General features: G+C 40.4%; 1 protein-coding gene and 5 non-coding genes across 6 annotated transcripts; 2 read left to right on the top strand and 4 right to left on the bottom strand.

The window, feature by feature from the left end:
- Positions 1 to 66: 66 nt before the first annotated feature.
- LOC146467630 (spondin-2-like) lies at positions 67 to 23421 on the bottom strand. The gene is made up of 9 exons (XM_085125668.1): positions 23020 to 23421; positions 14248 to 14358; positions 12158 to 12362; positions 11220 to 11425; positions 10414 to 10632; positions 8772 to 8945; positions 7895 to 8101; positions 6777 to 6941; positions 67 to 1389 (listed from the first exon to the last, which is right to left on the bottom strand). Exons 1-9 carry the CDS (start codon positions 23138 to 23140, stop codon positions 1385 to 1387), a joined length of 1413 nt encoding a protein of 470 aa, XP_084981794.1. The 5' UTR covers positions 23141 to 23421; the 3' UTR covers positions 67 to 1384.
- Positions 1939 to 2010, bottom strand: Trnah-gug (transfer RNA histidin (anticodon GUG)). The gene has a single exon. It is a non-coding gene; the product is annotated as a tRNA-His (tRNA).
- On the bottom strand, positions 3674 to 3745 carry Trnah-gug (transfer RNA histidin (anticodon GUG)). Its single transcript has one exon. It is a non-coding gene; the product is annotated as a tRNA-His (tRNA).
- Trnah-gug (transfer RNA histidin (anticodon GUG)) lies at positions 4533 to 4604 on the top strand. Its single transcript has one exon. It is a non-coding gene; the product is annotated as a tRNA-His (tRNA).
- On the bottom strand, positions 5402 to 5473 carry Trnah-gug (transfer RNA histidin (anticodon GUG)). The gene has a single exon. It is a non-coding gene; the product is annotated as a tRNA-His (tRNA).
- On the top strand, positions 6249 to 6320 carry Trnah-gug (transfer RNA histidin (anticodon GUG)). The gene has a single exon. It is a non-coding gene; the product is annotated as a tRNA-His (tRNA).
- Positions 23422 to 23892: the final 471 nt, after the last annotated feature.

The raw sequence follows: 23892 nt of genomic DNA on the forward strand, positions 1-23892 counted from the left end.
TGACCCAAAAGCTCCTGTACTATTCCCATTGCCAGTATACGTCATAGATGAAAACAATGAGTAAAATACGTTCTTTTCTTTTTAATTACATTTCATTTTACTGCATACATCTTCATTTTTTAACAAGCGAAATTATACAAAGGCCCCGGGGTGCTCCCTATAATGGACTATACTGGCAGGCTCTGTCCGAAAGTGGTACCTTTTCAGGCTGAATGCATATAAAGGCGTAGGGAAAAGAGAAAACTGTCATTTAGGTATTGAAAACTAAGGGCCTTTCAATTAACTGAATATCTTGAACAGACCCACCGAAAGAAGATCCAGCTTTTCTACTGCGCGTATGTGAAAGGGGCACCATTTTCTTTTCAAAAATGGTGTTCAAGGGTAAAGGCTGGTTTACACGCGCGATAAGCAAAAACAGAAGGTGACATACGCTGGCGCAGTGAATTAAAATTTGGCGTCAAAAGTTTAAACCCAAGATGGCGGACGCCGAGGAGATAATTATTCAGGCCATGACGAGGAGATGTTGTTGCTTGTTCTCCTCTTGTGCTTGTGTGTTGTTCCGGTTTACACGGGCGACACAACGACGCAAACATAAGCAGGAGCACAAGAAAAAGGAACGATTTCCTTTTTTCGTGCTTGCTTTTATGCTTGCGCTTATGCTTGCGTCGCCCAGGTTTACACGCTGGTTTCTTGTACTTATGCTTGCGTCGTACGTGCAAACCAGCCTTAAGGGTTCGGACCTCGGGACAGAGCCTTCCCGTATAAAACTTTGTCGACCCTCTTCCCTCCCCGAGAAATACGTACAAATTTGATGGCGCTGTTCACGATTATCACCGACATCACAATATTCTCTACAGGCCACGAAGGAAATCGGAGATAATGTGCTTCTCCTAAATATTTTTGTTCGATTCATCGTAACAGTACTTCCAACAAACGATCAAAGTCCTGCTAGGAGATTCCGCTTGGTTTGAAACCAACAATAAATAACTATACGAGTTTCTCCTGCCTTAGCCTGAAACAGGCTCTCAGATAGTATAGGGCCGGCGAAAGGTTCAAATCAGAGTGCCAACGCGAAAATTAAACGTACGCGCTGGAACTAGTTCATGTACGTTTAATTTTGGAGTTTAGTCTTTCGCCATCCTCTTTCCCCAGAGCCTACGATCTTTTGGCCAGCGGTTGAATCGTAGGCCCCCTCGCAACGATTAAAAAAAAATGCGAGGGCTCTGGGAACGAGAGTGAGCTTTCGCCGGTCCTTCTACCTGAGGGCTTGGAACAGGCTACTCCTCCCTCATATTGCTACAACCAGTCTCGTTTTTTGTCTAGCGCAAATCCTTCCAAGACTTGTGGCCCGTTCAGACAGTCTTGTCCAAGCTCCATATCCTCTTCATTCTAAAAGAAAGAATCAAAGCATTTGATTAACCGGGAAACATGTAACCGCCGGCGAAAGCCGCCTTCTGCGTGAAACTAGACGCGCGGGAAGGTAAAAGAAAGCGTACTGCGCGTTGAACTTCAGCGCAAGGCAGGCATTTCCTTTGCTGGCCGGCCCAAGGGACTGGGAGTGATGGTATTTTGGGACTAAAACGATGCCCAGAATAAAAAGAAGATTTGTCATTTTGGTAAATTAGAGATTTGGACTAAGCGGTCAGATACTGGGGCACTGACTTTAAGTTATAATTGATTATAATAATTACCCACAGCAGTAATTATCTCATCAGTAGTATAAGAATATAGTATAAAATAGTGGGTAATTAGAAAGTCACAAGACCTTATTGCTATAAAGAAAGCGAGCTAGCTAAAATAATTTCCAAGCCCACGAATGAAAGGAAGCTAGACATTCGTTACAGGGATTATTCTAATTTATCTGTCGTTAATTTTGATTTAATACTTATTTATTTTCATCAATGGTACTTGTAACAAAAAGAAGACAAAAGTACACAATGCCGGGACCAGGATTCGAACCTGGGTTACTGCGGCCACAACGCAGTGTCCTAACCACTAGACGATCGCGGCTTTGGATGTTACGAAAAGGAAAATTTTTATTATATATATCGGAAGGAGGAAATGGCTTTTACAGCGCCAGAGCCGGCACCGGGTCACGGGAAAGAAACAGTTGCTTTTTTTTTTTTTTTCACATTTTACCCTGGCACAAACAAGTTCGCCATATGAAGGAGGCTGTTTGTAACTGTTCAGTTCATGTCTTTATGTTGAAGCAAGGGCATGTCCCATTTCACAAGTTTCAGTGTTGAATTGTACCTCTGATAGCTAAATATTCTGTTCAGATCGTGTTTTTTCTTTCTTTCTTTTTTTGGACTCATGGGCGCAGTGAATAAAGTCCTCTAAAGATGAGGACAATAGACATTCCATAAGGTCAGAGGGAGCAAGTTGGGAGGAGGAATGCACTTTGTAAAGGCTTGCTCAAACTTTAAATTCTGAAATAGTGTTAAATCCCAGAACCGTCTGAGGAAAGTTTGGCCCGGAGTTGAGGTTATGGGTTTAGGGAGGAGGATGTTGTTTGAATTGCTATAACAGATCAAAAAGTGAAATAGACGAAACGCAGAGATGATTTTGCTTTGAGTTAGCGAGTGATTGGAGTTAACCATGCAGGGCCTCGAAGCATCAAGATGCCACTCTAATTTTCTTCACTTCCAATCCCTTTCCAAGGCGTCGTGTTAGGTTAAAATGGATTACTTTACAGCATAACTAATCTCCGAGATCGATCAGCAGAGAACTTCTTCTTATAATATAAATGCGTTATTTTTTGAAGAAGTAGATAAAATTTCTGCTTAAAAGTCGTGCGACCCGCGATCGTCTAGTGGTTAGGACACTGCGTTGTGGCCGCAGTAGCCCAGGTTCGAATCCTGGTCCCGGCAGCATAGAGTTCCTTTTTTTTTCTTCTTGTAATTTTATTTTGTGACAGACAACACTGTTGCAGTTGCCAAAACCAAAGTTCTTTTAAGAAACATTTATTTCTATTGAAAAAAAATATCAGCCAAATGGATTAAAACGCCGTCATTGAGAACGTGTAAGTAATCAGTCATTGTCGTCCGCATGCTTATTTGCCGGGAATTTAAGATGGCTTTGCTCAGTGGTAAGAAAGCTAGCAGCCTGCTGCAGCTGCTTTTATTCAGAGTCTTAGCTTTGCTCTTCCTCGTGAGAGCATGGCCATCTGATTAAACTAGCTTCATGTGACAAGAGTCCTCTTGCATATACATGTAGATAGCCCGAGGCAGGCATCTTCCTTCACTGACCGGCCCAAGGGCCAGCGCAGGGAGTGATGGTATTTTGGCATGAAAACGATGTCCAGGGTAAAAAGAAGATTTGTCATTTTGGTAGATGAGAGATTTGTACTTAGAGGCCAGACATTGGGACACTGCTCTACAATTATAATTGGTTGTAATAATTACCCACAGCGGTGCTAATCTCAACGCCGGAGGCATAGCGATGAGAAATAGTATAAGAATATAGTATAAAATAGTGGGTAAATGGAAAGTCACAAGACGTTACTGCTATGAAGGAAGCGAGCTAGCTAAAATAATTTATAATCCCACGAATGAAAGGAAACTAGGCATTAGGTGCAGGGACTATTCCAATTTATTTGTCGTTAATTTTGATTTAATACTAATTTATTTTCTTGAAAGGTACTTGTAACAAAAAAAAAGACAAAAGTACACAATGCCGGGACCAGGATTCGAACCTGGGTTACTGCGGCCACAACGCAGTGTCCTAACCACTAGACGATCGCGGCTTTGGATGTTATGAAAAGAAAAATTTTTATTATATATATCGGAAGGAGGAAATGGCTTTTACAGCGCAAGAGCCATCAGGTCAGGGGAAAGAATCAGTTTTTTCTTTCTTTTTTTTTTTTTTACATTTTACCCTGGCACAAACAAGTTCGCCATATGAAGGAGGCTGTTTGTAACTCTTCAATTCATGTCTTTATGTCGAAGCAAGGGCATGTCCCATTTCACAAGTTTCAGTGTTGAAGTGTACCTCTGATAGCTAAATTTTCTGTTTCCATTGTGTTTTTTCTTTCTTTCTTTTTTTTTAGAACTCATGGGCGGAGTGAATAAAGTCCTCTAAAGATGAGAACAATCGACATTTATAAGGTCAGAGGGAGCCAGTTGGGAGGAAGAATGCACTTTGTAAAGGCTTGCGGAAACTTTAAATTCTGAAATAGTGTTAAATCCCAAAACCGTCTGAGGAAAGTTTGGCCCGGAGTTGAGGTTATGGGTTTAGGGAGGAGGATGTTGTTTGAATTGCTATAACAGATCAAAAAGTGAAATAGACGAAACGCAGGGATGATTTTGCTTTGAGTGAGCGGGCAATTGGAGTCAACCAGGGCCTCGAAGCATCAAGATGCCACTCTAATTTTCTTCACTTCCAATCCCTTCCCAAGGCGTCGTGTTAGTTAAAATGGATTACTTTACAGCACAAATAATCTCCGAGATCGATCAGCAGAGAACTTCTTCTTATAATTAAAATGCATTATTTTTTGAGCAAGTAGATAAAATTTCTCCTTAACAGTCGTGCGAGCCGCGATCGTCTAGTGGTTAGGACACTGCGTTGTGGCCGCAGTAGCCCAGGTTCGAATCCTGGTCCCGGCAGCATTGAGTTTCTTTTTTTCTTTTTGTAATTTTATTTTGTAACAGACAAGATTGTTGCAGTTGCCAAAACCAAAGTTCTTTTAAGAAACATTTATTTCTATTGAAAAAAAATATCAACCAAATGGATCAAAACGTCGTCATTGAGAACTTGTAAGCAATCTGTATTTGTCGTCCGCATGCTTATTTGCCGGGAATTCAAGATAGCTTTGCTCAGTGGTAAGAAAGCTAGCAGCCTGCTGCGGCTGCTTTTATTCAGAGTCTTAGCTTTGCTCTTCCTCGTGGGAGCATGGCCATCTGATTAAACTAGGTTCATGTGACAAGAGTCCTCTTGCATACTGCTAGCCCGAGGCAGGCATCTTCCTTCACTGACCGGCCCAAGGGCGAGCGTAGGGAGTGATGGTATTTTGGCAATAAAAAGATACCCAGGGTAAAAAGAAGATTTGTCATTTTGGTAAATGAGAGATTTGTTCTTAGAGGCCAGACATTGAGACACTGACCTTAAGTTATAATTGATTATAATAATTACCCACAGCGGTGCTAATCTAGCTCAACGCTGGAGGCATGGCGATGAGAAATAGCATAAGAATATAGTATAAAATAGTAGGTAATTAGAAGGTCACAAGACGTTGCTGCTATAAAGAAAGCGAGCTAGCTAAAATAATTTATAATCCCACGAATGAAAGGAAGCTAGGCATTTGGTACAGGGATTATTCCAATTTATTTGTCGTTAATTTTGATTTAATACTAATTTCTTGTCATGAATGGTACTTGTAACAAAAAAAAGACAAAGTACACAATGCCGGGACCAGGATTCGAACCTGGGTTACTGCGGCCACAACGCAGTGTCCTAACCACTAGACGATCGCGGCTTTGGATGTTATGAAAAGGAAAATTTTTATTTTATATATCTCAAGGAGGAAATAGAATTACAGCGCCAGAGCCAGCGGGTCACGGGAAGGATACAGTTGCGTTCTTTTCTTTTTTTTTTTTTTTTTTTTTCATATTTTGCCCTGGCACAAACAAGTTCGCCATATGAAGGAAGCTGGTTACACGTTACTCTTCTATTCATGTCTTTATGTTGAAGCAAGGGCATGTCCCATTTCACAAGTTTCAGGGTTGAATTGTACGTCTGATAGGTAAATTTCCCGTTCCGATCGTGCTTTTTCTTTTCTTTTTTCTTTTTTTCTTTTTTTGAACTCATGGACACAGTGAATAAAGTCCTCTAGGGATGAGAACAATGGACATTCCATAAGGTCAGAGGGAGCAAGTTGGGAGGAGGAATGCACTTTGTAAAGGCTTGCTCAAATTTCAAATTCTGAAATAGTGTTAAATCCCAAAACCGTCTGAGGAAAGTTTGGCCCAGAGTTGAGGTTCTGGGTTTAGGGAGGAGGATGTTGTTTGAATTGCTATAACAGATCAAAAAGTGAAATAGACGAAACGCAGAGATGATTTTGCTTTGAGTTAGCGAGTAATTGGAGTTAACCAGGGCCTCGAAGCATCAAGATGCCACTCTAATTTTCTTCACTTCCAATCCCTTTCCAAGGCGTCGTGTTATAGCTAAAATGAATTACTTATAGAATTACCAATCTCCAAGATCGATCAAGTAGATGAAGTAGATAAAATTTCTGCTTCACTGTCGTGCGAGCCGCGATCGTCTAGTGGTTAGGACACTGCGTTGTGGCCGCAGTAACCCAGGTTCGAATCCTGGTCCCGGCAGCATTGAGTTTCTTTTTTTCTTTTTGTATTTTTATTTTGTAACAGACAAGACTGTCGCAGTTGCCAAAACCAAAGTTCTTTTAAGAAACATTTATTTCTATTAAAAAAAATATATAGGCCAAATGGATCAAAACGCTGTCATTGAGAACGTGTAAGCAATCTGTCAATGTCGTCCGCATGGTCTTTTGCCGCGTATTCAAGATGGCTTTTCTGGTAAGAAAGCTAGCAGCCTGCTGCGGCTGCTTTTATTCAGAGTCTTTGCTTTGCTCTAGCTTCCTCGTGGGAGCATGGCCATCTAATTAAACTAGGTTCATGTGGCAAGTGCTGCATCATGTACTGCTACGATTTGAATGTCGATGGACACTTTTTGGAAAGAAATGAGACTTACTTTCAGTTCCAGCACAGTTTTGACCAAAAAGCACAAGAATCCCATTTACCCAAACAGAAGAGACTTACCAGAACATTTGACTGGGATGCATCTTCTTCTGTCTCGAAGCTTTGTTGGGCAACCTACACCGCCATTCTTTTCGCTTCTTATAATCTTTCTTATCCGAAACTTTCGTCCTCTGTTGCACTTTTTAGAACATGACGTCCAGGGAGACCATCCTGTCACGATACAATCTGCAAAGAGTAAAACAAAATTTAATTTACGAAAACTACAAAACCAAACCGAAACAAAACATAAACTAGTAATTGAATTTTATAACAGCAATGCTTTGATTACTTTTATTTTAATGTTTGCACATTTGACTTCAAAAACGATATGCGTTCAATTGCTCAGAACTTGCCCTTGAATAATGTCTAAAAACCTAAAAACCTGCTGAATGCAGTGTTAAACGAGGCTCATTCTGTTTACAACTTACAAGTAGCTAAAGGTGAGTTACAGAATATACATTATTGCAGCCGTATCCAAGCAAGTCCACTTGAATGGACTCTCTTGCACTCTACTTATAACCATGCGGTCCATGCAACTCCAATGGACAATATTTCTATCCTCTCTTACAACTCACATGGGTATTTTCGAAGTCTCTCACGACTAGACTTCAAGCAAATCTAGTGGACTCTCTTCCATCTACTCGTGACCGGCTCCAATTGACGACATTTTTACCCTCTCCAGGAACTTACGACTAGAGTTCAAGCGAGCCCAATGGACACTCTTCTACTCCACCCGTGACCACGCGATCCGTGCGACACCGATGGACAACCGTCGGTAAGACACCCTAACCCAAACCACAACTACACTACCAGTGGGCTACAGGGATATGCTACTGAACTCTGTTTCAGCGTATTGGACAACCGAGGGTTGTCCAATGTATTACCTAGATTCTACAATAAGATAGCTCCCAATGATGGGAATCTATCTGGACAGGTGCGATCAATGTCGACGTGGTGCAGTCGTTATCCGAACTGAACTCAGTTGCAATGAGTACAATGGAAGAAGTACATGCACAATGAATGCGGCCGGCAGAAATTTTGACCTTTGCCAGAAGAGACAGAGAGACTTCCCATAATGGCTAATTAAGCGGTATTGGCTGGCCAGAAAGAGCAGTTGTTATACTTCAGACTAAACGTACCGTTACTTTTCTCAGAAGGACATTTAGGAAGTTTGCACTTTCTCCATTTTATAAGTGAAAGGAAGTCTGGGCACGGCTTTCCTCCAGGTCCCGGTTTCTGCAAAATTGTACGCGTCCTAAATCGCCCGCCTCGTGTGCACCCGCCTTGGCACATACTCCACGCAGACCAAGGAGATAACTTGCAGTTTTGTTTGGGGATAACAGGAACTAGGGAAAGAAGAAAAAGCAGACTGAAAACATAAACAAAGGCGCGTGTATCCTATAATTTATGTCACATAATTTAAAAAATTTATCTCAATTCGACGTCAATTTTCTCAATGTCAAGCTCATCTTGCGAGCACCTGAGGACACTGGAACAAGCATTTGCCACCAGACCACCGAACAAGTAGACGCCCGAGGGCGTTGACGATCAATTCTGGCAAAGGGACAACATGACGAGACAAGAGGATAGCGCGTCATTCCAGTAATCTGAATTTTGCTATCGATTTATTGATTTTGGTTCTTTTTCGGCGGGAGTAAACCAATTTTAGGTCGCACGCTGTAGCTGAACGATTTTTTGCATTTGCACTCGGGTGGTTTGGGACAAGGGTCTCTTCAGCCTTGAACAACAATCATAGATTAAAAAATTTTCAGACGTTTATGATAGCAAGAAACTCAAAGCAATCTGGATCTACTTAATCTAAAAATGGATTGATCAACAGAGGGAATCCAACCAAAGTGTTTTAACGTTTCCTCATAACCGCCATGGTTTGTTGTTCTCTACAAGAAATTGGCCTTATAGCCCCCACTCCTCCTTACAACTCCCCTAAAAACAATTCCGTGCCTGAAAGGTGTAAAAAGTAACGCAAACAAAGTATGACTGTCACGTAAAACTTACCAGAACAATTCTTCATAATACAAGGCCTGGAATCTATCAGTTCTGGACATGAAATCCCATCATTCATTGGCTTTTTGGTGATTGCTCGGCCCCTAAGCTGAATTCCAGAACCACACGTAACCGAGCATGGTCTCCATGACGACCAGCGGGATACTTCGCAGTGAACTCTGGGTGCTGTGTGAAATATAAAAAAATTCACAGATTATCGTTCAATATTGACGACTAGTTATTTTTTGTTTACGTCCTTTAAGATCAGAAACAAGTTTAGCGTGAAGCATCATATCCCTAGAAAGTTTCTGGTGTATGTTATTTACAAATTTTCCTGTGTAAGCACTGTAATGCTTGTTAGGTTGGCCGACATTTTTCACTCGCATTCTCAAACATCTATAGAGTTCAGAGTCCTGGCTTAACTCTGTGTGAAGTGTTTTGAGGCCTTAGTTTTCGCTGCTCCAACTTTAATGAGGCAATAAGAATCAGAGGGTAAAAATGAATCAATCTTAATCAACAACAACATCATGCTAACCTTTATTAATTTCCCTCCCTCTTTCCTAGCATTTTCACTTGTTTTGTGGTATTTCTAATTAATTATGTTCCCCACCCTTGAAATCATCATCGTAAATCAGCAGAAATTCAACTACTAGGCCATTTTCGAGTTACTATGAACCTCATTATGAGAGCGAGGCCAAGCGCAAAGCTATTCGTATGAAAATTAGTTTTGTTTGCATATGAATCAAAACAAATTTTCATAAAAACACTTCGCACTCAGCCTCGCTCTTATAATGAGGTTCAAAGCAACTCAGAAATGGACTATTGTCTATTATATTGTAACTGCCGATGGCGGAAGACTCATCAAACTATGCCTTAAAAACTTATGATGTATTTCCTTCGAGTTCTGATAAGTTATTGCACTGTTTACGTCTTTTCTGATTGGTAGAGTGATAAATGTGGGTTTGATTTTACGACACTCAATTGAAAAATTTTCTTTCTTCTAAAACGATATCTCAACAAATATCTACATCAACATCTACATTTAAGTAAGTCGGTGAAGTCGTGCGACATCACTCGATAAAAGAAAAAAAAAAGAAAATTAAAAATAAAAACGTATATAAATATGAGAAAAATAACTGTAAAAATAAATGTATTTCAGAATACACCCAGACAAACGCGCCCTACCCCCGAGGGGAGGGGGACTCCCATATAAAAGTGACGGGGATAATCGTCGTACCTTTTAGGAGTTAAAATTCGTGGTTTGGTACCCCTTAGGATGCAAAAATCTAAAATGACTGTCGTCAGAGGTATCTATGGTGGTATCTTTCCGGATATTGGGCCGAAAAATATGAGAGGAAGTAAATGCCAGTCAAATATCAGTTTGTGCATTGTTTTGGAGGTGGCACCTCTCAGGGGTAAAAAAACATTTTTGGATCACGCCCACAAAACAGAATTATCGTACAGTGGAACCCCACCTTACGACCACCTCGTTATTACGACCACATGTTTGTGCCCCGAACGAATTGAAAATCCAGTCATTTCCTTAGTTTTGCAACCTCGTTAATTCGACCATCCCAGCTCTTTTCAAAATTTCCGACGATCACCCCGTTACTTTTATATGTCCCCCCCCCTCCCGGGTCCTACGTGCACTCACGTATTTCAGGATGGGGCGGTGGTATGGGTTCGCCGCAGGCGCCAGAGGTGTGCATAAGTCGTAGTTTAATCTGTCCAAAAGGCCGTATGATATCACTGCCATCTGCGTTCGGGAATGAGCCTTGAGAATGTTGGTGAGTGTATCTGGTGATTTGCTTTATAGGTTGTTGAGGTTCTGTCTTCCTGTTAACTGAAATGAAGGTGATACCGTCATCTGTACCTGTAAGGGTTAAAAAAGGTGATCTCAGTATGATAAATTCTTTACCTGACAATCGTATGGCATGTAATTTTCACAGTTGACTGTTTTTGCAAAATGTGGACGTTTTTCGTCGATCCGCAGAAAAATTGGAAAAATACTTTACTCCATATTTCGAAGTTATCACTTTAAATTTTTTTGCAATATTTACACGCAATAATTTTTCAAGACAAATAAGTGTAGAGTTACAGAACCACCTGTTTTTAAAAGGTTGTCTGCGGCGAACTTCAGCACATGCAGGTGACGAAAATAAAAATAAAAGGTCATTTAAAATCTGTAACGTTAGTCTTTTAGTCTTTTAGTTCTTGCTCTCTTTTTTCTGCTGTCGATCACTAAATCTCAACTGTCGTTCGAGTTTACACGCGATAGATAAAAGACTGTCGTTCAGTGTTCGCTCCAGAAAGCGAGTCCAATACACCGCACTAGAAACGGGCGAAAAAATTTGCGCGCGAAATCCTGGACAATGCCGGAAGGTGACGTGAATAATAACCGTGCAACGATTTTTTAAGAGAGGTATGTTGAGGGGTGATTACAACTCTGACGGTTGTTACCAGCATCCCATGGAAAAAGATCCTGGATGATTTGTTTTCTCCACGTACAATTCCCGTCACACAGGTTTATCCGATCAACACCAACGTTCCAATCAGGACTTGGGAACATCTTTGTGAGCGCTGACACAAGGTTTCGCCTGCTGTCCGCTTTAAATGTGGTGGAAATCTGGCCGTGACTTTTATACAACGTTGGAGTCTTGATGATGCTGAAAATAAGATAACATAAGTCAGCCCTTCTGTAATGTTTACCCTATTTTCTCGATTAAACGCCCCCCGGCGTTTATTTAAAATTCGGCAGTTTTGACCCGGCGTTTTTTCGAGGCCGGCGTGTAATCGGGATCCGGCGTTTAATCGAGAAAATACGGTATTTTTCGAAGCCGAAATTTCATACAAGAAACTTGAACTTCTATACACCATCAGTCAAGTTTCTAAATCAAAACGAAGTGACCGGGAAAAACATGCACCCTTGTCGCGGTTGGTTGTGAAAACATGCAGATGTTCACTCTGATAGGTTCGCGGCGTACTGCACGTGATTTTTGAACCAATCAGATCTCAACAATCACAAAATTAGAGCTAGCATGTCACTACTCTAACAAGGCGATCGAAAAAAGTGACGATAGTTGGGTGGAAAAAAGACAGTCTCCAGAAGATATCTTGTACTCCAACCAATGCATTTTATCCGCTGGATAGCGACTTCGGAATCACGTTGGATAAAGCTATCCGCTCTTTGAACAACTGGGGCCTGGACATTTACGACCAGCAGCCGCAGGTACCATCTCAGTTCTCTTACTGGTGCACTTTTGCCTTTCCTTACGTCTGTGGTTTATTTATCTGATGTCTTAAAAAAATGTATCGAAACCGAAGCATAGGGCTCAGGTTTATTTGTTTTCGTAAGGTTTCTATCTACCGCTCTCGTGTTCTCGGTAACTAAGCCTTACCTGAAGACGTTATCCCGCTGATGCTTCATCTCTTTCTCCAGTGTATCGACAGCTCCCCACTCACTGACCTTGGTGACGCCGGGGGAGGCCATCCCTCCATATTCCCATACGATGTAATCCTTGCTGTGTGAAGCTCCAATCAGAGGAGACCAGCGAGCCATCGCTCCGGGAAAGTGTCGAGGATATGTGGCTTTTGTCCATTTACCTTTAAAGGGAGGAAGGAAGGGTTAAAATATTTGACGTACCCCAGGATCGTGCGGCCCAATAGAGTACATCGATCAATGTCAATAATGTTGTAGTAAACGGGGTATCGTCTTGAATATTGCTCCAGTTTATGATAAGTGAAAGTTTTAAATACCCTGGCTGCAGAACATTCAGCAGGGGGGAACCCAACAAAAAATACTTGAGATGTTGTCTCCGTGTGTTCCCTTATCGTTTTGTGGCTTTGTGTATTTTTATAGGCTAATGCAGTTTGATCTATATCGATGCTTTAGTTAAAAATTTAAGTTGCAGAAAGTTTTAGGAAACGGAGTTTTAGTCCCCGAATTACTACCTATCGTTAGTTTTACGAAAATGCTAGCTGAGCAGACCTTTTATCGCGTTATTAGCGACATATTTGCCCCTCCAATAAAATTAGTTTTTGCAGTGTTACGAAAATGTGGCCGCCATTTTGCTCAACTGAGAAAACTGCAGATTTTCTTTACGACTAAATCCAAATTCTGAGGCGATTTTGGCCTTTTGAACCTGTTTTTAACAGATATTCGCCGAAACGAACCTGATTCAGAAACGTTGAAAAGCAGTCAGTCGAGACAAGCGCTATCATGTAACAACCTTAAGGACGGTGCCTACTAATACCGAAGTATTTTTGTGCGGTTTATGACTATGCGGGAGAAGCAGATCTTAGCAAGAGCAATTGGAATCCAAAAAGAAAATTGGGAGTAACCATGTATTTTTCAGAGATAACTAAGCAATAATATCTCTTAAAAGCGCCAAAACATTAAGCAATGTATGGGATTTTTTCCTAAATTGAAGCTTAATTATCTCTGAAAAAATGCACGGTTGCCCACAATTTTCTTTTGAGATACTAAAAGCGTTTGCTAAGTTCTGCTTTCTCCGTATAGTTTTAAACCGCCTAAAAATATTCCTGTATTAGTAGGCACCACCCATAGGAAACTCGAGAAACTCAAGATGCGCAGAACGTATGCGCAGTAACAATAGTATGCACCATCCTTAAATGAGACATTTTGTCCCTCAAATAGGATAGGAAAATCAAAGACTGTGTTCTTTTATAGGGTCGGGATTCATTTGTCTCAGTTGAACGTCCCAGATCAAGCAGTGGTTATCATCTAAGGGCTGTTTACAAGGACGGAAGAAGATCCTAGAAGGTGGATCATCCTAGTACCATATGTTTTCCGTATTCAGTTTACGTGAAAAAGGTTGCACTTGGCACCTAGCGCTAGGAAGATTCAAGCACCATGTAAACATCCTTCGCTCGGAAGATCCTAGTACTAACGACAAAAAATAAAAAAACTACAACAACATCAGGCATTCAGCTGCTAAAGGCCGACAATTTCGGCTGGTATCCTTCTCCAAGTGGTACCACATCTTAAGCGAAAAGTTGTTTCGCCTTCTAGCATCTTAATAGTGCTAGGCTCTTCCTCCGTCCAGGGAACAGAGACTGTGATGTAAGTTAACGTGTAAAGGCAAGATAAAAATACAAAGTGAAAATATGGTTCACCAGCGAGTATTCAAGCCCTGGTCTCCTACGTCCAAGACAGACGTGTGAAAGGGGTTTGAATCTTCGCCGGTTAACCATATTTTCGCATAGTACGTTATATCTTGCTTTAACACGTTGACTTACGTTGTTCCTTTGATATAACAGGTCATTGCAGTGATCCTATGTGAAAATATGGCTGATTCACTTAGTGGGAATATTCCCTGCAATCTTTGTTTCCTATAAAGTGCCCGCCCCTCTCCGGGTTGCATCCTGTCACTTCAGTGTTTCTTCATAGCCAGAAGCAATGACGAGAACAAGCTCTTTTACCTAAAATTTTTCTTGATATGATAGGGTAAAAAAAATTGGGAGTTACCGATGAACGTGATGTCGTACGTTGCTCTACCGCACGCACAGCATGCATATCTGTCATCTTCTTGAGCGGCATCGTCAGCAAAATCTGTCGCCTTTCCTTTTTCTTTTTCATCTGCAAGAAATGTAGAGATAGCTGCGTTAATTTCAAAGGACGAGTGTTGGGAACGTGTAATCCTAAAAATGGCAGAGAAGATTCCTTATTATTAATCTGCAATGCAGTGGATTGGCAAAGATAAAATTTCAAGAAGAGAGGATTTAACTTCTGGACAACGCTATAAGGCTTCTCGCAGCAAAGTGGCTACAAGGACGACACGGAAATTGCGCCAGCACTTCTCAATGTTCATGTACACGTCGTGAGAGACGTGTACATGAGAAAAAGGAGAAATCGGATGTTTATCAGACATACAGGACGAGGTATGGTAGGATTTTGTACTCGGGATGTTACCGCCATCACCATGGATACCGGTCTGATTCTCCCGGGGTAGGGACTCTCATATAAAAGGAGCAGGGAAGCTCGTGGGAAATTTTGAGTTAAATCCCTAAAGGAGACCAATCTGGGCGTGGCCCAAGCTTATTTTCACCCCAAAAAGAGACCATTTTAAAACACAGACAAATAAAAATACAGTGACTTTTCGCATGCAACCTTAAACGAGACCTTCTCGGCTAAAAATTATGGTGGTTTGCCCAGAACACCCTTAGTGAGACCAAAATCCTTAATTTACACCCCTAAGCGAGACGACGAGCATCCCCACCCTTTTCATATGAGAGTTCCCCACCTCCCCTCCCCGGGATGATTCTATTCCGAAACGTGCTGGCTAATGGCGGTAATATATTTGAAATGTTAACAAAAAACTCCCACATGACAGCTTAAAATTAGTCGTTTGTCTCACGATTTTGCTTCGTAGGTGTGGATTGTAGCGTTTCGAGTGCCATACTACTGTTCTTCACCAGACGATGGTGTCAACTGGTTGTGTCTCCATATAAGTAGTAGCGCCACGGTTAATTGATGGTGATTGGTGCATTTCACGACAAAACGTAACACCCACGGTTACTCTCTGAATCAGAAAATAGTGGTATGTAGCTAAAAGAATGGAGTGTGGCCGCAAGACTAAAATCATGGAAGACTGTTATTGCTGTAACGATATGATGGGAGCATACAGCTCGCCTTGCCAGAGGTAATCTAAACTATTCTTTTTAGATCTCCAGCTACAATCCTGTCCAAATGAGTTACCGACACTTGGCTCTATTTGAAAAATGTTCCAACTTTACTTTACCTCGACAGCATCAACATCTTTACTTTAAGTCGCGCATTACGTAATCCCCCTCCCCTCGGGAGGGTGTTAAATGTTCCATATTTAGCCTCAATACTTTGTAGATATCACACGCATTCATTCGTCTTTGTTCATCAACATAGTAAGAAAGAAGGGCCGGAGAGAAAGTTAACCATGTCTAGACTGGCGCCAGAGAGGCCTCTGTCCCTAGCAATTTGGACAGAGCTGTAGCCGCTTCTTGTTCCAAAATTGTGGCAATGGAATTTCGAGTGTAATCATTAGCAGCATGGAGGTGATGACGCGAGTCATGTCTGTTATCTTAAGCAGTAGGTGCTGATAAGGTAAGCTTATCCAAATCTATTTACTAAAGATAAGAAATCCTATCTGATACTATCTATAAACACACTTCATAGGGGTCTTTATACATTATCACATACATTATCAATATCGAGTAGTTCAACGATGTAGGGAATTTTTACACTTTAACCTTCCTGTGTGAAGTCAGGAGTCATGTTGTATGATTGTAATCCATGGATAAAACAACGTGATCACGAACAGTAGACCCGCACCTTTCAAAAGCTCTATTTTCACTGCACCCTGATAACCTGCAGCTGCATTGTTTTTAGGGTTGGGAGCATTATTCTGTTGTTCGTTCTTTTGTTTTTTCGAGCAACCATGTAGGACGTTGCAAACAGTGCAGGTCACGAAGTGAAACAGTAGAGCAATACTTTCGTGTGTTACTTCTAACTTTCAAATCTGTGCATGAAATCCAGAAAAGTGTGACCTTTCAAATAGGAGCTGTTGAGAACTGAGGAAATTTCCTTTTGTGTTGTCTAATATTATGCAGTACAAGATGATCAGTCTAGCTTTCGATATTGTGAATAAAATCCCAATGAAATGAGTATGCTGATCAAAGAAATCTGTTGAACAGTACTTTCTAGTAATACTGCATACAGTATAAATCTGTGCGATGCTGTTCTAGCTTTTGCGTCTGTTGAGGAGATCTTATAATTAAAGAATCGTAATTTCCACTGATGCGGATTTTTCTTCGGCATTTTGTAAATTTGGAATTTTTTTTTCTTTGATATTGGGGCTTCGGTCCTTTGGGCAACCTGCTCTAGCTTGTCGACCACACTGATCGAGAACAACAAACAGGAAAGTGTCACACAATAAACTGCGCTACCAACTAAACAAACTCAACTAAATAAAGACAATATTATTTTTAGCGAAAAATAAGATCGTGGTAGGTAGCTCGTTTACGTGAAGGGTTAACGAAGAACAGAGATTTTCATTTGAGAAGATTTCCGTTCCACAGAAGAGGTGTACCTGTCACGAAGGAGCTTTCACAACCGCTCCAAAGTTGTCTTCATATATGTCAAGTTTTGTTTTGATGTCTTAGTAAAAGGCATAAGATAAACGTGTGAAATTGCGGCAAGAAAAAAGAGTCTTGCTCAAACCATGACGTCAAACTCCAATGCAACACTCCATTTCACAAACAGATCATACATGACGTCGTTTCCTTCATGCGGAACACTGAAAATTTTTGGTATAATGGCAGCTGTGGGTAAATTTTATTCATCAGAATAAGCACGTACAACCGTCTGTTTTGTTTATTCACTGACACTACTGAATTGAATGTAAACTTGTGGTAGCATCATAGCACTGATATCATAATAGCCGTAGCAAAAAAAAAAACTTTAAAATCTTTGAACCTACAAGTAGCTTGGTTCTTTTCATATGAAAACTTCTACATTGAACATTTCTTTCTTGTTTTGGATGCTTTCCTTTTTTCCGGTATTTGAGAAACGGCATTGAGATATTTTCTAGCTTTTAATTTATATGGGAAGTCGTTGGTACATGTGAAGTCAGCCGGCTCGCTGTAGCAGACTGTAGGCGGGGCCACCTCGTAAATTCGGAAAATTAGGAATCACTACATAACATTTTTTGCGACATAAGAATTCTGCCAAAGAACACGAAGCGCTGGGGTAGCGTACACAAACATTCTTTTTAAAGGTCACAAAACATGATCTTCGAAAACAGAGAACAACATTAGAGCCTCATTTGAAGATAGCTGTTTTTTTAAATCGTCCCTTTTAGTGATTCCATTTAAGTTCAGTGTTCATTAAAAAAATATCATGAGGTTTGTTCAAGCCACTCGTTGACGACGAGAATGTAACTACAGGGCATGGCGCTTTGTAAACAACAGTGTGACGTCACATAATATCAAAAAATTTGCGTACAACTTGCTACAAGCATACAGGGGTGTCAAACGTCGCGACTGAAACTAAAACGTACATCTGAAGCCAGTGACTTGGTTTGAATTTATTTTACACTACATGTTTTGTTTGTTTGTTTGTTTGGCCCGTGTGTTTTTAATAATCTACAAGTTAACATTAGACTTTATCCAGTTTATCGTGGATAAGCATACTAAAACAATGCGGCGAACATGGATAAATTTTCAAGGCGTGCTTAAGCAAAATCCCACAAATCTGTTTGCCTGTATAGCGACTTTAATTATGACACAAGGAATCCACTTTCGCTGAGGATGCTTTTTCAAAAAAATTTTTGGAAGCCATGCCAATATAATGATCGGCAAATATGCTTGCTTACGTCAATTCTCGGGTGAAACGTCTTTTGTAAATAGTTCCCTTTTTCGCTTCGACGATTCCCTCATTTTGTTGTTTTCTCAATTTCAGGCGAAAATATAGGAAAATTATGAAAACGCTCGGACAATGAAGTGATTTGATCCGTGGTATATGTAGTATCTCATGATATATGAGCGCAGAGATATTCACGAGACAAGTGAGTTGTTTCAATTACAATATCGGTTTTGTACCTTTAATTTCCATCTTTCTATTAAGGGCTCCATGATGTCACTTTTGAATACGTTCTTAAGGCCGGAACGTTATCAATATATTTAAAACAAAACCCAAAATTGCTTGGTTTTAAGTTTGTTGTTCACGGAAGCCAGCCACGCATGTTCTTTCTTGTGTGTTAGCCTCTCTCCTCATCGTGCCACTAATACAGAACGCAAAAATAAAACTTTGACCTTATGCAAGAATTAAAGCATATAACACGTTCATATAACTTACAGCTAGCAGACGTGTAATGATTCGTAACAATGAAGTAGTGATTCAATTGACTGATTTTGACGTGTTTGACAAAAGCGTTTTTATTGTCTTTTGATCCTTGGAACTTGAAGGAGAAAACAATGGCTTCGGGGGCATCCAACAAGAACATTCACGCAAGATACTGAACATGTTGTCTCTTTTGTTCCCAGAACCTTTTTTGCCCTTTTAAAGGCATATTTGTGTCTGCTAATACACATCCAAACAGATTAATCTGTTCGAATGCTTTAGCGGAAAAATTAAGTTGCAGAAAGCTCGGCCATAAGAAAGTTTTTGGAAACGAAATTTTATTCCCCGAATCTACTGCTGTTCTTAGTTTTACGAAAATGATAGCTGATCTTTTATCGAAAACGGAAGGAATTAGGTTTCCAGTGTTACAAAATTTTTAGCCGATAAATTGCAGAAGAAAATTGTAGATTTTCTCAGTACACGACAAAATCCGGATTTGTGAGGCGATTATTAAGGCCACTGATCCAAACAGAAATCTACCGACACAAGCTGTTTGGGTGTCCCTGGTACTTCAAGAGAAGGTAGCAGAGATTTTCGCTTTTTTTTTTTTTAATTGCCCTTTTTTTAAGAGTGACTTACGTTGGGATAATAAACGGTATAGAATATAGGATTTAGCAGTGGATAAGAGATTCTGCTTAGCCAAAAATCTAGTGATTTAGGATTCCAAGTAGTCTCACCTTTCAATGATAGACTGACTCAAAGAAACATAATGGTAGTGCCTCTTTAGTAAAAAAAAAAAAAACATAAAGGACACAGGTCTGAGTCCACTGAATTTGTTACATGTCGCCTAATCTCGCTGTTTCAAATCACGATAGTAAAACAAACAGCACCCTTTATCGGTCTCATCGGAACTAGGAAAAGTTTATTGTTTTTTCAGCGCGACTTCTCGAATTATCGTATTGATTTCAGCCGTTGAACATGAAGCAGACTACTTTAACCATGCTGGATTTTGTTTTTGTTTGTCTGTTTACAACGTTTTTTCAGTATTAGAATAATACAGATTGACCCGAGGGGCACCGAACGGGAGTATTTTAAGAAAAATATTTCAAATGTCGTCCGCTGTTTTCAAGGTCGTTTTCGGCCTTTAAAAAGGGTATTGTGTATGCTAACAAATCATTTTGATCTGTTTGAATTCTTGAGCTCACTTTTTAAGTGGCAGTGTCTGTATTCTTGCTTCCGATTGTTTTTCATATTTATTATAGTATCAGGATTTTATCCATTGTGCTGCGTAGCAATAAAGAGTTATTTAATAAAAAGAGAAAAAAAAACTTGCAGCAAGTTTTAGAACACCGATCTTTACCCCCCTCAATTTAGGAGCAGCCCATTCGGAAACAAAAGGAATTTATTGTTCCATCTTATTAAAGTTTTCGGTCACAACACTAAAAATAAAAGGTCAGCTTTTTCATTCGCGGTTCAATTCAAATGTCTGAGAAATAAACTGTTGGGATTCAGCTGCTGATTGACTTGGGCATGGGTGTGACACCCGGCTCGAAATTATTCCCTCATAGAGAGTTGATCCCCCTGTGTTTCGTAATTCGTCGTTCTTTGATGTGCCCTTTCCACTTCTCAGAAACCAATAATAAGTCAATCCGATAATTTCAGGTTGAAGAAAGAAATGAAATCTTTTTTTAATAAGAATTTGACACTCCTTTTTTTGTTTTGTTTTGTTTTGTTTTGTTTTACTCAGATTTCTACTGTCAGCGGAAATCAATCAATATTTGAAGGACTTGGGAGAAGTAATATATTTCAGCATCGAGCCGGCAATTTGGTACTCCTTTCTTTGCTCGGAATTCTGTTTATATTCTATGAAACTTTTTTCAGGCATAGAAACCAGTGAAAAAGACAAGCTAGTAAGAAAAACGCCCAGGAAATATGGAAGGGATACCTCAGTAAAAATTATTCCAAAGCAAAGGGCCTACCTTAGGTAGGATTGCTCTCCTGCGCAAGGCATGATTATGATGATGTAATACGATTTGTGCACGTATCCAACAAAGCGATTCAAGTTTGTAAGGTAGATAAAATTCAATTTAACCTCAAGCGGTAGTGGTTTGAAAAGCGAATGGTCCAGAATTAGCCAGCGTTCTTAGCAAAGAAGAGTTGAGGAACACTATATTGGAGGACTGTGGAATTTGAGGAAGTTTAACTCCAGTATTGTGTTACGTCACTCAGCGTTTTGGCGACGCTCATTTCGTTTACACACCTATGAGAAGAGAGAGACTGTGAAGAAATGTGTTATCGCTGAGGACAAATCGTGAGGCCAGAGGGCAGGTGTCGAAAATTTGATCAGGCTCAGACCGACACAAACAATACACGCGCCTTCGCCCGGAATTAAAAATGTGTTAATCTGTTTTTGTTTTCTCAAACAAAACTAAAAAATTCTCTCTACAAAGAGCGCCTTTTGGCGACCAAAGCCAAACAAGATTAAATTTGCAGCATAAAGAACCCGCAAAGGAAACAAGAAAAAACAAACAAAGAAATCCTTTTCAACTCACAAAAGGTTCGGTCTCGCCAGAAATAAAACAGGTTCGAGCTACGCCCTTCTTAGTAAGATATTCAGCCAAAACGGGGCATTAAAATCAGATTAAAGATTAGTGTATAGTTATAACAAATAAGGATGCAACAAAATGGCCGCAAACCTTTTGTTGACTGCGGTAGGTGGAGTCTGCACTCCAAGCTATCCGCAAGCGGGATATTGGACCAGAAATCTTACACCGTTTCAAAGCTCACCCGCCGTAGTGCAAAAAAGCCGACTTGTATCGAATTGCGTATTCCTGCATAGCTAGAGAGATGAAATGTGTGCACGTGTGCTGATCAAGGCTTTTATTGTAAGTTATCATAATTTTCTGGGGCGTCCTTTCGTTGTTTCGAGTCAATACCGTCTGTGGTGGAATGGTGTGGGCATGGGCAAGGTACAGGAAACGCAGTGATTTCTGTTCTTTCCGAGAATAAACTCAGTTACCGCAAGTCTAATCTGGGATGATCGGGTTGTTTTCAAGTGCTAAATGTTGGAACTTAAAAATCAATTCCAAGGAGATTTTTGAGAGAATTGTCGACGGAAAATTCCGTGCCGCCGCGCTTTTATAGACGATCCAATAATATTTCCATCACACGCAACAATTGAAATTGACCCACGGGATAGGGTTGTATTCAAAATGATTTAATTTAAAACTCCTTAAGTCACGGTATTTCTTCAGTAAAACACACACGCGAGTGTGTTTTGCGTTCGTGAAAATTGCCTCAAGGCATACCCCAGGAGACCATATGGGGGATGCATTGGGACAGACGTGGACATGAGTTTTCGTCTGCACACTAGAAATAGTAAAACTAAATTTCGCACCTCCCAAAATGTGTGATTTATAAAATTGTTTCTGCGTGAAAAAAAAAACCGTGACATGACTTTTTGGGGGGGATAGTGGGAGAATGCTGTTCCCCATTGTCTAAAGCTACGCGGGAATTGGTTTTTTGCCCGCTTGAACCTTGCCCTGAGACCTTGCTGCTGAACGATTCCAAGACTTCAAAGGATTTGTTTTGGTCGTTTTAATAAACACGCTTCCCTTGCTTAGGCCAAAGATTTTTTGAGGCACTTAACAAAGAATTTGCAAACGAGCGATCATTTAATTGCCGATGAGTAACCACACACCAGCCACAGAGACAAGGAGAATATACCACAGCAAAAACAACAAGCGATGACAGATCACAGCATGGTATGGTGTTGTACTGTGGACGAAATGCATCAGCAAAATATTTCCAGTCTTGAAGCTTTTTTGTTTCGATAAACGACCTACTTTTCTCCAAACAACGTGCGCGCACTGGATATTAAGAAAAAAGACAAACATTTTTTCCGTGTAGGGCCGCATGCTCAGAAGCCCTGCACATTGTAACTGTTTTCCGATTCTTATCAATACAGAAACCAATTCACCAATATTGCTTTGGCATTTTCAAGTGACTGTCTGAATACATTGACTTTGCGGCATTCATATACTCTTACTGTTTACAGTCGAATTCCTTCCTGTTATTGAAATACTATTCCTTTAAAATTCAGCTTTAGTATAGCAGAGTGCGATAGACCATACTTAATAACTCACAAACCTGTCAGGAGTGAAATGATTTGGCATTGAAACATGTTTGGTCACCGAAGTAGACTCGATGCAATTTTAGGTGATTCACAGATTGAGTATACTAGAACCCCCTCTCTGTGAGGGTATGTGCAGTGATTTTCAGTACAGATAATTTTCGAGTTCTTGTGGACAACTAAAGGTTTAGGAATTTGGATAGAACGCAATATCCGCGGCTTAAAGGAACGCTTGATGCGAAAGCGCACCACGATTTATATTTAGCACTCGAATAAAACGGCGTGCAACTCACCGTGGCTGTTGAGCTGTTTCGTAGACACGGAGGAACACTTGCCACTGCCGCACTTCGTACCTGCGACGAGAAGGGCCACATTGATCTCGAGACAAAGCACACAAATCGCCAACAGCCTCATAGCTTCAGTAAACTGTAAATCCCAAGGGAGGTGGTATCGGTAATGTTGTTATTACGAGCGCAGCAGTCTGAGTGCAGATGGACCCGTAGCAGTTAGCGGTTACGCGGTTGCTCTTATAGCAATACAGGTATGACCTTCTTACAGATCAAGCGTAACTGTTTTTATAACTCACTGACGGAAATTTGAGTAATTACTTTGCTGCATACCGGAAGAGGCTATTTATACCCAATACACACTTCGTCTTCAGCATCGACTTTCGACGCATTCTTCCAGCCCAGCGCAATGGCACTTTACGGGCTCATATTGAAAGACCGGCAAACTTGAAAAAGAATAACATCACCAAGTTGTAAATTACAATGAGGGTCCTAATGCAATTTTAACACAGACAACACTAAACCGGAAGTGTGTTTATGTCGTTTTGATAGGAGTAGCGATTCTTAGTTTTGATATTCTGTCGGAAAACCTCAGCCCACCATATACTTGATTTTGCAATTTGTGTAAATATTTTTATTAGAAAACATGTACCTTGTGAGCACGTTTTTAAGAAAGGTGAATGACGTTCAAGAGTGAGAAATAACTGAAATTTTTGTGCAGTAAAATTCCGCTGCAAGGTTCCAGATTTGAATTTGTTCGGATGGTATGCAGTGTACGTCACTAAAGAGTTCTAAATTATCATTGATCTTGTTTGGGAGAAATTAAAGCGAGATAAGGATAATGAAATATTTCCTTTCGATAAGCGCTAAGCAAGCTAC

The sequence above is a fragment of the Pavona decussata genome, unplaced genomic scaffold, assembly GCF_977016875.1.
Source record: "Pavona decussata unplaced genomic scaffold, jaPavDecu1.1 SCAFFOLD_134, whole genome shotgun sequence".
Lineage (NCBI taxonomy): Eukaryota > Metazoa > Cnidaria > Anthozoa > Scleractinia > Agariciidae > Pavona > Pavona decussata.